Source organism: Polypterus senegalus, chromosome 8, assembly GCF_016835505.1.
Source record: "Polypterus senegalus isolate Bchr_013 chromosome 8, ASM1683550v1, whole genome shotgun sequence".
NCBI classification, from domain to species: domain Eukaryota; kingdom Metazoa; phylum Chordata; class Cladistia; order Polypteriformes; family Polypteridae; genus Polypterus; species Polypterus senegalus.
In genome coordinates, this window is record NC_053161.1 from 177,560,199 (window position 1) to 177,574,858 (window position 14,660).

The following is a 14,660-nucleotide window of genomic DNA, read 5'->3' on the forward strand; positions in this document are numbered from 1 at the left end:
ACAAACTTCCCTCCCCAAGAGTGCACATCGGGTTAAAGTTAAAGGCCGCTTTGACCAAGCAACAGTCTTTTTTCACAAGACCGCTGAAGAAATCCAAAAAGGCAACCGAAGCTTCATTCAGAGCTACACGTTACCCGATTAAAAACAGTAAGACGTTTTCTGGTGGAGAGATTGTTAAAGGGGCTTTTGATGATAATCGCGGAGACGGTTTTTAAAGACGACAAATATCGGTCAGATGTCATCTCACGTCTAGCCGATGTACAGCTTGGGGCTAGTACAGTGACCAGAAGAGTGTCAGCTATGTCCGAAAACTTGAACGAGCAGCTGGACAAGGACTTAAGTACATGCCGGTGGTTCGGCATCCAATGTGACGAGTGTGTGGACAGCAGCAGTACTGCTCAACTAATGGTGTTTAGTACAGAAATCTTCAAATACCATCCGAATAAAGAAAAAGCTCCTCACGCTGATACCCCTGAGGACATCAACACGGCTAGTGGACATCTACAAAGCGGTAAAAAGTTTCTTTGTGGAGAAAAAAAAGTGCCGCCGGAGAAGCTTGTGTCGGTAAGAACCGACGGCGCACCGGCAATGGTGGGATGCCATGCGGGCTTCATTGCGCATTGCAAGAATGGCCCAGACTTCCCAGCTTTCCTACACTACCACTGTATTATTCACCAGCAGGCGATATGAGCGGAAGTGACCGGGTTTGACCAGGTAATGACGCCCGTTGTAAAAATCACCAACAGCATTCGCGCCAAAGCCAAGCAACGCAGGACATTCAAGGTGCTTTTGGAGGAGATGTCGACGGAATATGGAGACCTGCTGCTACCTACAGTGATCCGATGGCTCAGCAGAGGGCGGATTTTGAAACGTTGCTTGGCACTTTTGGGTAAAATAAAGGAATTCATGCAGAGCAGAGAAGAGGACACCTCCCAATTGGAGGGCATTGAGTGGTTGCTTGATCTTGCCTTTTTAACAGACGTCACAGAAAAACGGAACAATTTGAACTGTGAGCTGCAAGGCACAGGTAAGACTGTCACAAACATGATACGTGCTGTAAAAGCTAAAATGAACATTTTCTCTGCGCATTTACAAAGAAAAAGTGTCGTGCACTTTTCCTGTGTGCAAAAAGTTCTAAGTGACAATGTTTCCGCCATCTGTGGCTTTTGAAGAAGCTGTAGAGAAATACCGGCAAGTGATTAACAGACTGATGCAAGAGTTTGAGAATAGATTTGGTGATTTTGATCATTAAGCCATGTGTGTCATTCATTTCAAATCCTTTTATGTCAGTGGACATTACAGGCACAGCTGAGAACCTATAAGTACAACCTTCACCTTGGATGCAGGGCAGGTAGAAATGGAAATAATAACTTTGCAAAATGACCTGCACCTCAAAGCACATCTGAGCAGACCAAACTTTTGGAACCTAGTGGACACAGCAAAGTACAAAGCTGTCTGCACAGCAGCTATGAAGGTTGCTTGTCTTTTCGGATCCACCTATCTCTGTGAATCAGCCTTTTCAAATATGAACTTCATAAAAAATAAACACAGAACACGCCTAACTGATTCACATCTGCAGGAGTCACTGAGAATGGCAGTGTCAAGTTATACACCAGAACACAGCAAACTCACGGACAACATGGAACGCCAGGTTTCTCACTAACTGGCAGACAAGACGTAACGGTGTTTTAGTAAAAGACCATGTTACCTGGTCAGTTGATCATTGTTCATTGATTAAATCAGATTCAAAGCTGGAGTCGACACAATCTCGTGTACAGTAATCCCTCCTCGATCGTGAAAATCCGCGAAGTAGAAACCATATGTTTGCGTAGTTAGTTTTATATATTTTAAGCCCTTATAAACTCTCCCACACTGTTAACATTATTAGAGCCCTCTAGACATGAAATAACACCCTTTAGTCAAAAGTTTAAACTGTCCTCCATGACAAGACAGAGGTGACAGTTCTCACAATTAACTCTTTCAGGGCTGATGTTGACTTTTGTCAAAATTCAGGGGTAGAGGATGGTAATCTGCTGTAAACTGAGACAAAACTCACCCTTTTACTTATTTAGTTCGACTGTCTTTGCTTTAAGGAAAGTTACATAACTTTATTGATTTATTTGACCTCAACTCCCTGCACGTGTAGGAGTATTGAAGAGCAAACAGCCTCAAAAATGGCATCAGCTCCATTGAAGTTTTCGTATTATCGCTGAATCAGACTCTGCCTTTTCAGACTCTGAGTTTGATGCAAGTGATCTGGAGATCAAAAATGAAATTGAGGTACCAGCATCAGCCTATTGGTCCCCAGTTGATTGCGGTGCTGAATGCATTCGTGTAGCTGATACGCTTACAGCAGCATTCGCCTAGGAGGACCACCACTTATGAAGACAAGAGGTACAAACCATATTGTGTCACACAGCAACTGCCACCATCGGTCATCTGCTGTGCGAAAGCAGAGAGGTAGCCAGCTCGCCGTGCATTCCTGCTGGCCATCAAGCCACCCCTGCACAGCCACTGCTGCCAGAGATGGCAAACAGCACATAGCAACACACGTTTTAGGTTGATTTATGTGTGAAACCAGTGCATTGTGTGCTTTTCAGAAAACTGAGTTTTTTTGGAAAATAATATTCCGCCCTCAGAGAGTTAAAAGAATGCAAACATATCTTCCTCTTCAAAGAATGCGTGTCAGGAGCACAGAATGTCAGAGAGAGAGAGAGAAAAAAGCAAACAATCAAAAAATCAATACGTGCTTTTGGGCTTTTAAGTATGCCGAAGCACCGCGATAAACCGGCATTTTGTAGAGGAGCGTCCGTATCTTCTAGGCAAACAGCCCCTCTGCTTACACCCCCTCCGTCAGGCAGAGAGACAAAGCAAACAATCAAGCACCGCGCGGGAAGCACATCGTATATCATTGAGGAGTTTTAGTTAATATGTAATACATGCTCTGATTGGGTAGCTTCTAAGCCATCCGCCAATAGCGTCCCTTGTATGAAATCAACTGGGCAAACAAACTGAGGAAACAGCGAAAAATCCGTGTTATATATTTAGATGTGCTTACATTTAAAATCCACGATAGAGTGAAGCCGCAAATGTTGAAGCGCGATATAGTGAGGGATATTGGGGGGAAAAGCACAGTTGAGCTGTTTTTTGTTGAATGAAATTGTGACACGTTCATTTGCACAAAATACATGTCACTTTGACAATGAAACAAACATTCTCATTTACAAATAATTGTCAAAATGTTGTTTTGTAAAATATGTGAGTAATATTGTATGCTTTTTGGATAAAAAAAGAATTATATATATATAATAATATATGTTTTAAACTGGTGTCCCTCGAGTCATTTAGTAATCTTAAGGTAGCCCTCAGCTTTAAAAAGGTTGGTGACCCCTGGTTTAGGGGAAGGCTACAAAAAGCCATCTCAGAGGTTTAAACTGTCGGTTTCAACTGTAAGGAATGGAATCAGGAAATGGAAGGCCACAGGCACAGTTACTGTTAAACCAACACAGCAGGTCTGGCAGGCCAAGAAAAATACAGGAGCGGCACATGCAAAGGATTGTGAGAATGGTTACAGGCAACCCACAGATCACCTCCAAAGACCTGCAAGAACATCTTGCTGCAGATGATGTATCTGTACACCGTTCTACAATTTAGTGCAATTTGCACAAAGAACTCTGTATGGCAGGGTGATGAGAAAGAAGCCCTTTCTGCACTCACGCCACAAACAGAGTCGCTTGTTGTATGCCAATGCTCATTTAGACAAGCCAGATTCATTTTGGAACAAAGTGCTTTGGACTGATGAGACAAAAATTGAGTTATTTGGTCAGAACAAAAAGTGCTTAGCATGGCAGAAGAACAACACCGCATTCCAAGAAAAACACCTACCTACTGTCAAATTTGGTGGAGGTTCCATCATGCTGAGGGGCTGTGTGGCCAGTTCATGGACTGGGGCCCTTGTTAAAGTCGAGGGTCAGATGAATTCAACCCAATATCAACAAATTCTTCAGGATAATGTTCAAACATCAGTCACAACATTGAAGTTAGACAGGGGTTGGATATTCCAACAAGACAATGACCCAAAACACAGTTGGAAATCTACAAAGGCATTCATGCAGAGGGAGAAGTACAATGTTCTGGAATGGCCGTCACACTCCTCTGACTTGAATATCATCGAAAATCTATGGGATGATTTCAAGCAGGCTGTCCATCAAATTTAACTGAACTGTAAAGATTTTGTATGGAAGAATGGAGTCAACAAGGAGGACAGAGTCTAGAGGCTCAAAGGAGCCTCAACTAAGTATTGATGTCATATCTCTGCTGAAGTGCCCAAATTTATGCACCTGTCTAATTTTGTTATGATGCATATTTTCTGTTAACCCAATAAACTTAATGCCACTGCTGAAATACTACTGTGTCCATAAGGCACGTCAGATATTAAAAGGAAGTTCAGCCAATAATACACAAAAATCCAAAGAATTAAGAGGGCCTCCCAAACTTTTTCATATGACTGTAGTTTGGGGGTAATGAACTCGGGCAAGAGGAAACATTACCCAGTCTTGCATGCAAGAGACAACACTCCTCAGAGAAACACGAGTATTACAAACAACTGGTGCCGTGCTCTTTTATACGCTGTTAGCTTCATCAACGTTCCAATGAATCCATTACATGAGCGCGAGACCTTTAACATGATTGGTTACAACTAGTTGTTAATGGGATTCAGCAGAACGGTGATAAACCTAAAATGGTCACCACTGACCCCGCTCAGTGACTTGTGCACCTCATTTCTCAGCGCTCCATTTTTAAATTGAAGGTCGGTTAATGTGTGCAATGGTGCCCTTCCTCAGAGGTGGCAGTTTCTTGCTTCCGGACAGAGGAGCCATCTTCTTCCTCTGCTTACCACAGGTTCCTATTTAGTGCTGACAGGGCTGTCCACTAACTTGACCACAAGAGCGTCTGCAGTTTATTCTTAGCTGAAGACTGCATACGTGCCAACGGTTACCACTTTTGAAGCAGGTTTCAGTAAGCTCTTTGCTTTGACATTTAATGGTGTAATATTTTTAAATGTATATATTGCTTAAACTTCTAGCAACTACAACCTTTAAAAACAAAACCAAAAGACTCCACACAAACCCTAAAGGTAATGTAGCTGGTTTCCTTTTTTAACAGGTAGGTGTGCACCAAACCAGGGTTCAAATCTGATTTCCACCAGCTGGGTAAGGAAGACAGGCATTATTACTATTTATTTATTTTTTACTAGGATACAACTCTTAACGTCATTCTATACAATAAAATACTGGCGTGAAGCAGATCACCAATACACATCATAGCTTCACGTGGGGAAGACCATTTGCTGGGCCCAACAACTTGGCCATTAACACTAGAATTACCAGAGCCTACGAACTAACTCGTGGATCTGTCCCACCTTAAATTGCTTCGCACCTCTCCATTAGCGTCTTTTGTCCTGTAAATGTGCCAATAAGCAGCCTACATTCACACCATTTTGTTACGACTGCTTCGGTGGCGCAATGATAAGAACTGCTGACTGGTAATCAAAACTTCACGGGTTCGATCCCACATGACTCCGTTTTGAGAAGCCAGCTGCATTTATTCTTACTATTTTAGAATAAAAACATACATTTGATTTCAGTCTGTAACAGCCGGTGTAAATTTATGATGTTTGTAAAGGTTAGCTTTGGGTTTTTTTATTTTTATTCAGGTTTATTCTCTCAGTCGCTTTCACGATCCTACATCCCCTCGCCCGACACTGCTGTTTTCACATAAAGACGCACTATAGCTCTGCTGTCTACTTCTGACTTTATGCTGTAGGAAGTAAATAAACCAAGGTAAATAAGTAAATAAAATTCGATCTGGCTCTTGTATACAAAGTACAGCGACGGCAGCTTCCACCCTCAGCTATAGACTCTCCACTCTCGTGTTTAGATCTGGACGGTGAGGTGCCCAAAACATTAACATTTTTTAGGTTACTTACAACTTGTCTGAAGAAGGGGCCCGAATTGCCTCAAAAGCTTCCATATTGTAATCTTTTTAGTTAGCCAATAAAAGGATTAATTTTGCTTGACTTTTCACTATGTCACTTACATTAAAAGCCAGATCAAATGTTATTTACCTTAATTTATTTACTTGCTTACTTCCTACAGTGTAAAGTCACAAGTAGACTGCAGAGCTATAGCGCATCTTTATGTGAAAACAGCAGTGTCAGATGGGGGGTTGGGATCATGAACGCGACAGAGAATAAAACTGAATAAAAAAAACAAACAAAAAAAAAACAAAGCTAACCTTTACAAATATCATAAATTACACCGGCTGTTAGAGACTGGAATCAAATGCATGCTTTTATTCTAAAATAGCAAGAATAAGAGCAGTTTACTTCTCAAAACGGACTCGTCGGGGATCGAACCCATAAAGTGTTGATTACCAGTCAACAGTTGATACAGTTGCATCACCGAAGCGGTCGTAGTAAATGCATGTCAATGTTGCACCCTAACACGTGTTGTTTTTCTGCAGTTATATTCTTGAATAAAAGCTCACTTGTTCTGTTATATTTGTACCTTTTGTGAAAGTGTTTCTTTGATATTTGGACTTCAGATTTTACACATTATACACATCATGTCTACGTTTTGTCAATTATTACTAATACATGAAAAACGTTTCTGTTTTAACGATACATTTACATAGATCGCAGTAGACAGGGAACACACATAAAAAGTTCCAAATAACGATACAGTATTTATAAAAGGTGTCATTTTGCTGGACTTCTCACTCTATACAACTGACACTCAGGTATACCGACTTGGGCTGAGAAAACTGCGCAGGGTGGGGGATGTGATAGCAGACTGCTTGCTGTTTGCTGCTTATCCACACATTTACAGGACAAAAGATGCTGATGGGAGAGGTGCGAAGCAATTTAAGGTAAGGTGGGATGAATCTACGAGTTTTTCGTAGGCTCTGGTAATTCTAGTGTTAAATCACTCCTCTTTTCTCAGTCCCAGCTTCTTCATACTTCCATTTTCTCTTTTATGTTATTTAAACATATCTTGGCTTACGTGTTTACTTAGTCCAGTCAGTCCAGTGTTAGCATCAATTGTCTTTGGACAGTGGAGTGACTCTTCTAGGTTTTAAATTTTGTGGTAGATTCCTTGTTGGACTTGTCGTGTTAAGATAGCAATAGACACTTTCTTTCCTAAAATATTGTGGTCCTACCTGCTCCAGTGTGATGGGTCCAAGTTTGACTCTTAATCGGCTTTGTCACAACATTGGAGATTTTCTTGTTGGGTGAAGGTCTCTAATGCAGAGATGGATAGTGGGGACCCTTATGCAATGGAACATTTTTTTTGTGGATCCTTTTTATTAACACTACAAAAGTAGCTTGCTCTTGGAATAGAGCACAAGTTTAAATCTTAAGTGATGAAAAACACAATCCCCCTTCCACTGATGGTCAGCTGGTGGCTGAAAGAGGTAGTTGGACCCCCAGGATTCAGGACTCGCCTCCTGATGCTTTTCCATGCTTTATGATATTCCTGGCCTGGTTCAGGTCGAGTAGTCGGATCTTCAGATCTTCCTGCACTTCTTTAGTCCATGTTTTTTTGGGTGCAGTCTGGGTGGGTCTCTGTCTTCAGAGGAGTATGTGTGGTAGCCTGTTTGTGCCCATTCTGCACACGTGGCCCAAACAACTTTAACCTTTACTGCTGGATTTGTTCGTGGATAGTCAGTTGCTGCTGACATCTTGCCTGAATGGTTTCATCGGTGATGTGACTGCGAAGCAAGACTCCCCGGATCTGTCACAGACAACACATTTGGAATTCCTCGAGAATCCCACAACAGGAAGGTTATTATATTTTTAATATTTGAGGTTACATGCCCAAATCACTTATTCCTTCATTCCTCCCGCCTTCCTTATGTCTACTTGTACGATTTGTAAGAACTGCCACTTGACAGAATCCTTTGCCACATTCAGAATAGCAATATCAGGGTTGATCTTCCAAATTTTTTTGGTATATTTACTATCAAGACAGGAGTGAACCTCACTCTTTAGTCAGGTGAGGTCGGTTGTACTGCTGCCATGTGAACTTTTTTGTGTCTCTGAAGCCTGCCGAGCACTGAAAATAGCTTGCCACATTCAGAACAGTGATATGGCTTCTCTCCGGTGTGAACTCTTGTGTGTCTCTGAAAATTGGAACTATCCGAGAACGTTTTGCCACATTCAGTACAGCAGTACGGCTTTTCTCCTGTGTGAAGCCTTCTGTGTCTCTGAAGGCTGCCCCACCTGGAGAAGCGTTTGCCACATTCAGTACAGCAATACGGCGTCTCTCCAGTGTGAATTCTGGAGTGGCCCTGAAGAGAGCTCATTTGTGCAAATTGCTTGCCACATTCGGAACAGCAAAATGGCTTCTCGCCAGTGTGAAGCATTGAGTGTGTCTGAAAACTGCGCTTGTCTGAAAATTGCTTACCACATTCAGGACAGCAATATGGGTTCACTCCAGTGTGACGCTGTATGTGTTTCTCAAGACTGTGCTTTTGTGCAAACCTTTTGCCACATTCAGTACAGCAGTGCTGCTTTTCTGCTGTGTGAAGCCTTGTGTGTCTCTGAAAGTTGCCACACCTGGAAAAGCGTTTGCCACATTCAGTACAGCAATACGGTTTCTCTCCTGTGTGAATTTTTTTGTGGTTGTGAAGGCTGCTCGATGCAGAGAAGCGTTTGCCACATACCAAACAACAATATGGAGTCTCTCCAGTGTGAATTCTGGAGTGGCTTTGCAGAGAGCTCATTTGTGCAAATTGCCTGCCACATTCGGAACAGCAAAATGGCTTGTCACCAGTGTGAAGCCTTAAGTGGTTCTGAAAACTGCGCTGATCTGCTAACTGCTTGCCACATTCAGGACAGCGATATGGGTTCATTCCATTGTGACGCAGCATGTGCCTCTTAAGACTCTGCGTTTGTGAAAACCTTTTGCCACATTCAGAACAGGAGTATGGCTTCTGTTTCACATCACTGCATTGAGATTCTGGGTTAAAACTTTTCTTCATACCTTGGTGCAAATACACCAGCAGTAAAACTGTATTGGGCACTTGCTGTGGTGTGCTTGTACCACCTGTTTTCATTCGTACTGTAACAGGCACAGAGCTATTCTGCAAACAGTATAGGGTCAATTTCTCAGATCCCGCTGTCAATTTCTTCACGTGTTCATCTTGTTCTGTGTGTTGTGGTTTACACTGAAGAGAGGTCACAGGAAGTGAAGGCAGGAAACACTTGCACGCCTCTGCAGAAAAATGCAAAAGAACAAATTATATACAGTTGAAGTCAGAAGCTTTCATCCAATTAGGGTGAATTCCTTAAAACTCCTTTTGTAAGCCCTCCACAGATTTGATACCAGCAAACTAAATTTGAAATATCGTGCAAGACGTCGTACTTGGGCAGGGCAATAGTCGTCCCCAACCCCCAATATTCACAGACCACAGTGTAATTCCCTTTTTATTGACTAGACCACAATTCCAGTGAGTCACAAGTTTACATACAATTTGCTTAAAGGCTTGACATCATTTTCTGGAATTTTCCAAGCGGTTTAAAGGCACATTTAACAATTTGCTTCTGATAGCCAATTAGCCTATTTGGAGTCAACATGTAGATCGACATTACCATCAAACTCATTGCCTCTTCACTTGACTTAATGGAAAAATCAAAAGAAATCAGCCAAGACCTCAGAAACAAAATAGTGGACCCTCCACAGATCTGGTTCAACCAATTTCCAAGCACCTGAAGGTTTCACATTCATCTGTACAAACAATGTCTAAACACCAAGGGACCACACAGCCATGCATTCTGTCTCCTAAGAATGGACTTTGGCACAAAAGAGGTGCAAATCAATCCCAGAACAACAAAGGACTTGGTGAAGATGCTGGAGGACTCAGGTAGACAAGTCTCGATATCCACAATAAAATGAGTCCAACATCGACATCACCTGAAAGGCTGCTCAGTGAGGAAGAAGCCACTGCTACAAAGCTGACATCAAAAAGGCAGACTGCAGTTTGCAATGACACGATCTGGAGAAATGACCTTTGGTCTGATGAATCAAAGATCAAACTGTTTGGCCATAATGACCATCATTATGTTTGGAGGAAAAAGGGTGGGGTTTGCAAGCCAAAGAAAAATCATCTCAACTGTCAAGCATGGAGGTGGGAGCATCATGTTTTTTGGGGTGCTTTGCGGCACTTCACAAAATACATGGCCTCACGAGGTAGGACAATGATGGAGAGACACTGCAGCAACATCTCAAGAGCTCAGTAAGGAAGCTGAAGTTCAGTCACAAATGGGCCTTCCAAATGGACAAAATGACCCCAAGCAGACCTCCGCAGTTGTGATAAAAAGGTGAGGGTATTGGAGTGGCCATTAGAAATGCCTGACCTCAATCCAAATAAAAAAGGTGTGTGCGAGTGAGGTGGCCTACTAGCCTGCCCCAGTTACACCAGTTCAGTCTAGAGGAACGGGCCCAAATTCTATCAACGCATTGCAAGAAGCTTGTGGAAGGCGACCCAAAACGTGCGGCCCAAGTTCAACAATTTAAAGTCAATGCTACCAAATACAAACAAAGAATATAAACTTGTGACCCACTCGAATTGTCATCTGGTCAATAAAAAGTGAAATACTTCGTGGTATGTGAACAATGTGGGGAAAAAAAATGACTTTGGACCTGCACAGAGCAGACGTCGTAAACGATACAACAAATGTATAGTTTGTTAGTATAAATCTGTGGGGGGCTTATAAAGTGTGTTTTAAAGAATTAACCTGAACTTATAGAAACGTTTGACTGTACATACGAGGATTGTGAATGGATTTTACTTAAGTTTGTCATTGTACTTCTGGTTAAGTTGTCAGTCTGGGTTTGTTTTTCAGATGTTGCTAGTTAAGTTATTATATAAAAGTTTTACTAAATATTAGTGTATAATCTGTGGGATGTGCCTATAACCCTCATAAGCTGAACTGAATTGCTATATTCTAACTATTTCTAGCTTCTCTGACTAAACATTATTCTCAGTTAGTGACCAGCCTTGACGTGTGTAAGGTGTAGAGGGCACACGGTTTTAAACCGGGCCTTGCGTGCATGTTTTGAGTGTCAAGTAACTTAAAAGACAAAGCACTTAATTGCTGCAGCGTACGTTTAAAGTGTACAGAAGAAGTTAAGAATCTTTAAGTACAGAAACAACTAAAGTTTGACAAGAAAAGCGAAGTTTAGAGAAGATGCATTTTTTTTCTAATTTTTTGCCTTTTACTTTACGTGTGTAACAACCTTTTTTCTTTATTCTTGTGTGGATTGTATTTTTAAAATTAACCTTTCGGCTGAGAGATTTCTTTCTGCACGTGTTTTACCAGTGCTTGAACTCGCCTTACACTCCTGCGGCTACAGATGCGTTTGTTTGCCTTATGTATAATAGTTTTTCCTAGGCAAAAACTGCTCTCTCTTTATTATAAACAGTAGGTGGGTAGATAGATAGAGATAGATAGAGATAGATAGATAGAGAGATAGATAGATAGATAGAGAGATAGAGAGAGATAGAGAGATAGAGAGATACTTTATTAATCCCATGGGGAAATTCACATAATCCAGAACTGCATGATAACGTGCAGTGAATACACTTGACTTGTAGTTTTTATCCTCTTTCTCCGTACGTTTACCATTCATTTGCTCACAGGTTGATGGGCTTGCTCCTTCCTGAGCAGCTCGTCTTTCCTCCACCCAATTGGCCCGCTTCTTCTCTTCTTTCGTCGGCATCTTTTCACGTTAAAACTGATTAGGTCAGTCTTTGTGTTGCAATTACTTAGTATGTTTTCTTTAATTATTCACTTAAGCTGGCACTTAAATCTTCAATCTGCCTCAAGAATGATTTAAGATATGAAGACGCAGAGGAAGTTATGGTGAAGGTGGTAGGGATGAGAATGGCGCCCGTACGCATGTGCTGCATGGCTGCCCTACTGCCGAGAATTGATTCTACAATAAAAGAAATTAAAAATAAAAAGAGGAATACCCTTGGAGGTCAATCCTCACCCTGAAAGTGGATAGTAGAGGTCACGTAGTATATGTGTACCAAATTATAGGTCAATTGGTCAAACGGTTTGCAAGCTACAGGTGATTTAAAATCCTGGACAGACAGACGGAGAGCCACAGTAGCGTATTCTATAAGAAGACATACATATAGTGGGACCTATACAGTTAGATAAATATTTTCTTTTGTATCCATTGATTGATTTATCATTTTAAACTGTTCAGTATAGAGAATCAGGTTAAGTTTCTGCTTACTATACGGTATTTTGTGATTTTAGTAAGCAGGTTTGTTTGTATGTTTTGCGTTTTGTTCTATGATAAATCATTGACCAGTACTTGAGTGCAGAAGAGACATCTATCTAAAATGAATGCAGTTTTAAAAAGAAAAACGAAAACGTATTATCTGCACAAATGATTACCACTGAAGACACAGTATCATCATCATCATAAATCGGACCCAAAATTAAATTTGTGGAAGCTAACAGCTCATTGCTGTGGATGTACAGTGAAAAGGAGATGTGGGTGTCTGCTGGACCGGGCACTTTCACTCCTGCCGTTCATGCCAACATTTGTACCACTCACAAAATTCAATTTAAAGATTGTATGGGTGTCTTGGCCCATCCCAGCCATGTCAGGCACAAAGCATTAATGGAACTGCAGCATCCCCCTAAACACAGACACACAGGGCCGGCCTGGTATCACCAGTCCCCCTTCCTCTTGTGTCTAGGTGACAGCCAGATGTAGGTTTCCAGTCCAGTAACAACGAATCCATAAAGCAGTGGGTAAGCACCGCCATGCCATCAGCCATCCCTTGAAATTTATACCAGAAGGGTCTAGTTCTTGCACAGGCCACACGGACAACAATCAAACATTGTGATGCTAAACACCGTGTAACCACATCAGCTTGGCCTCAGATACTAGAAACTTCCAAATGTTGTTCCATAGGTCACGTCACCGTCTCTCTCTCTTCTGCATGATGTTTACAACTCGTTTGTGTCTTTTATGGGAAATACCAACGAATGCTAGAATATTCCAGAAAGATTTAGCATCAGCCAGTGATGAATGTGCGTAGCCTTGGAATTGTAAAAGTGACTGCTTATGATAGGCGCAGAATTACCCTGTGGCTGCTCTTGAGGAAATCCTGCCTGAGCCACCTACAGATCAGAAACTGAAGACTCAAATGTTGACAGTTGCAGTGAATGAAAGTGAACGAGGTAAAACTATCTGCTCAATTCAGTAATTTGCTGGAGAAAAAAAAAGCAGAAATGGTTTCTCCACTTTTTACAAACAAACATCTTTGCATTTTAAAATTTGGAAAAAAGAAACCCAGGGCCAGTGGTATTTACCAGAAGGCCAAACTATAAACCTTATTTATATTCTACACTTACTTGCTCCAGAAGTTGGTTGATCTTCCGGCGTTATCCCCGATGACATTTCTTCATCTTCTTTTATGTCGGGTAATAAGAAATGTGGCTTTGCACTGACGGAAGCCCCCAGAGATGACCTTCGAGACGTCGTCAATTCAGTTAACCCGCCGTCGCGATAGCCATAGTGAATGACAGACTCCGATTTCAGGTCTTCCTCCTTGACATTGTCTGCACTTTCATATTTGTGTGTATCCATTACGACAGACATCTCCTCTGGCTCTTCTTTAACGGCCACTAACCCCAGTTCACACTCCTCCTCTTTAACGCTCAGACTCTCCTGTTTAATGCAGAGAGATTCCCACCCACTGTCCTCCTCCTTAACATCTACTGTGCTTTTCTCCATGGTATTCAGGTCAGCCTTTTCTGTATGTTACAGTAGATGGCAGGTTCTTCCTCTGTGGAAGAAGAAAACAGTGATTTAGTGACCCCACCTTAAAAACAATAAATAAAAATAAACCTAGCAATTCCTAACAAGATACACAACTCAAAGTTTCAAAAATAAAACAGCCAAAGAGGTCAAACCAAATGAAACTCGCGAGAAGCACAACAGCATGTTTTAGGACATTTGTATGCGCAGATAGGAGCCTGTCACACCGATTACCTACAGGTCACGACCCTAGAGGGCACACCCCCCTCCCAGCAACACAGAAAGCGACAAAAAAATAAAAAGACGGCTCTCAAAATGGCAGCAACCCAAAAAGTAGTGGTCGAGACGCCACCACCACCTACTCAAAGCATCATGATGCTCCAACAATGATGGATGGATTAAAAGGCAGAAGTCTACATGATCATCATCAAGTCCTTCCACGAGAACCCTAAATCCAAAGAGGGCTGCTTCATTTATGTTAGGTAGAATGCCCAGAGGGGACTGGGTGGTCTCATGGTCTGGAATCCCTACAGATTTTATTTTTTCTCCAGCCGTCTGGAGTTTTTTTTTTCTGTCCACCCTGGCCATTGGACCTTACTCTTATTCGATGTTAATTAATGTTGACTTATTTTATTTTCTTACTGTGTCTTTTTTATTTTTCTATTCTTCATTATGTAAAGCACTTTGAACTACTGTTTGTATGAAAATGTGCTACATAAATAAATGTTGTTGTTAGAAAATACCACCTGAATTCACGCACACCCTAATCAGGATTTTTGAGGAAAAACAAGATCCTTTTGTTGAAACTCT

At 41.6% G+C, this 14,660-nt stretch overlaps 1 protein-coding gene across 1 annotated transcript in view; it reads right to left on the minus strand.

Moving 5' to 3' along the window:
* Positions 1–7,614: 7,614 nt before the first annotated feature.
* Positions 7,615–14,660, minus strand: part of LOC120533405 (gastrula zinc finger protein XlCGF26.1-like) — a 31,665-nt gene continuing 24,619 nt past the window's right edge. The window contains exons 2-3 of the mRNA XM_039760268.1: positions 13,445–13,878; positions 7,615–9,278 (exon numbers count right to left, since the gene is read on the minus strand). Coding sequence (XP_039616202.1) covers positions 8,050–9,278; positions 13,445–13,826 — 1,611 coding nt within the window. The 5' untranslated portion in view covers positions 13,827–13,878 and the 3' untranslated portion in view covers positions 7,615–8,049. The remainder of the gene's footprint in view (positions 9,279–13,444; positions 13,879–14,660) is intronic.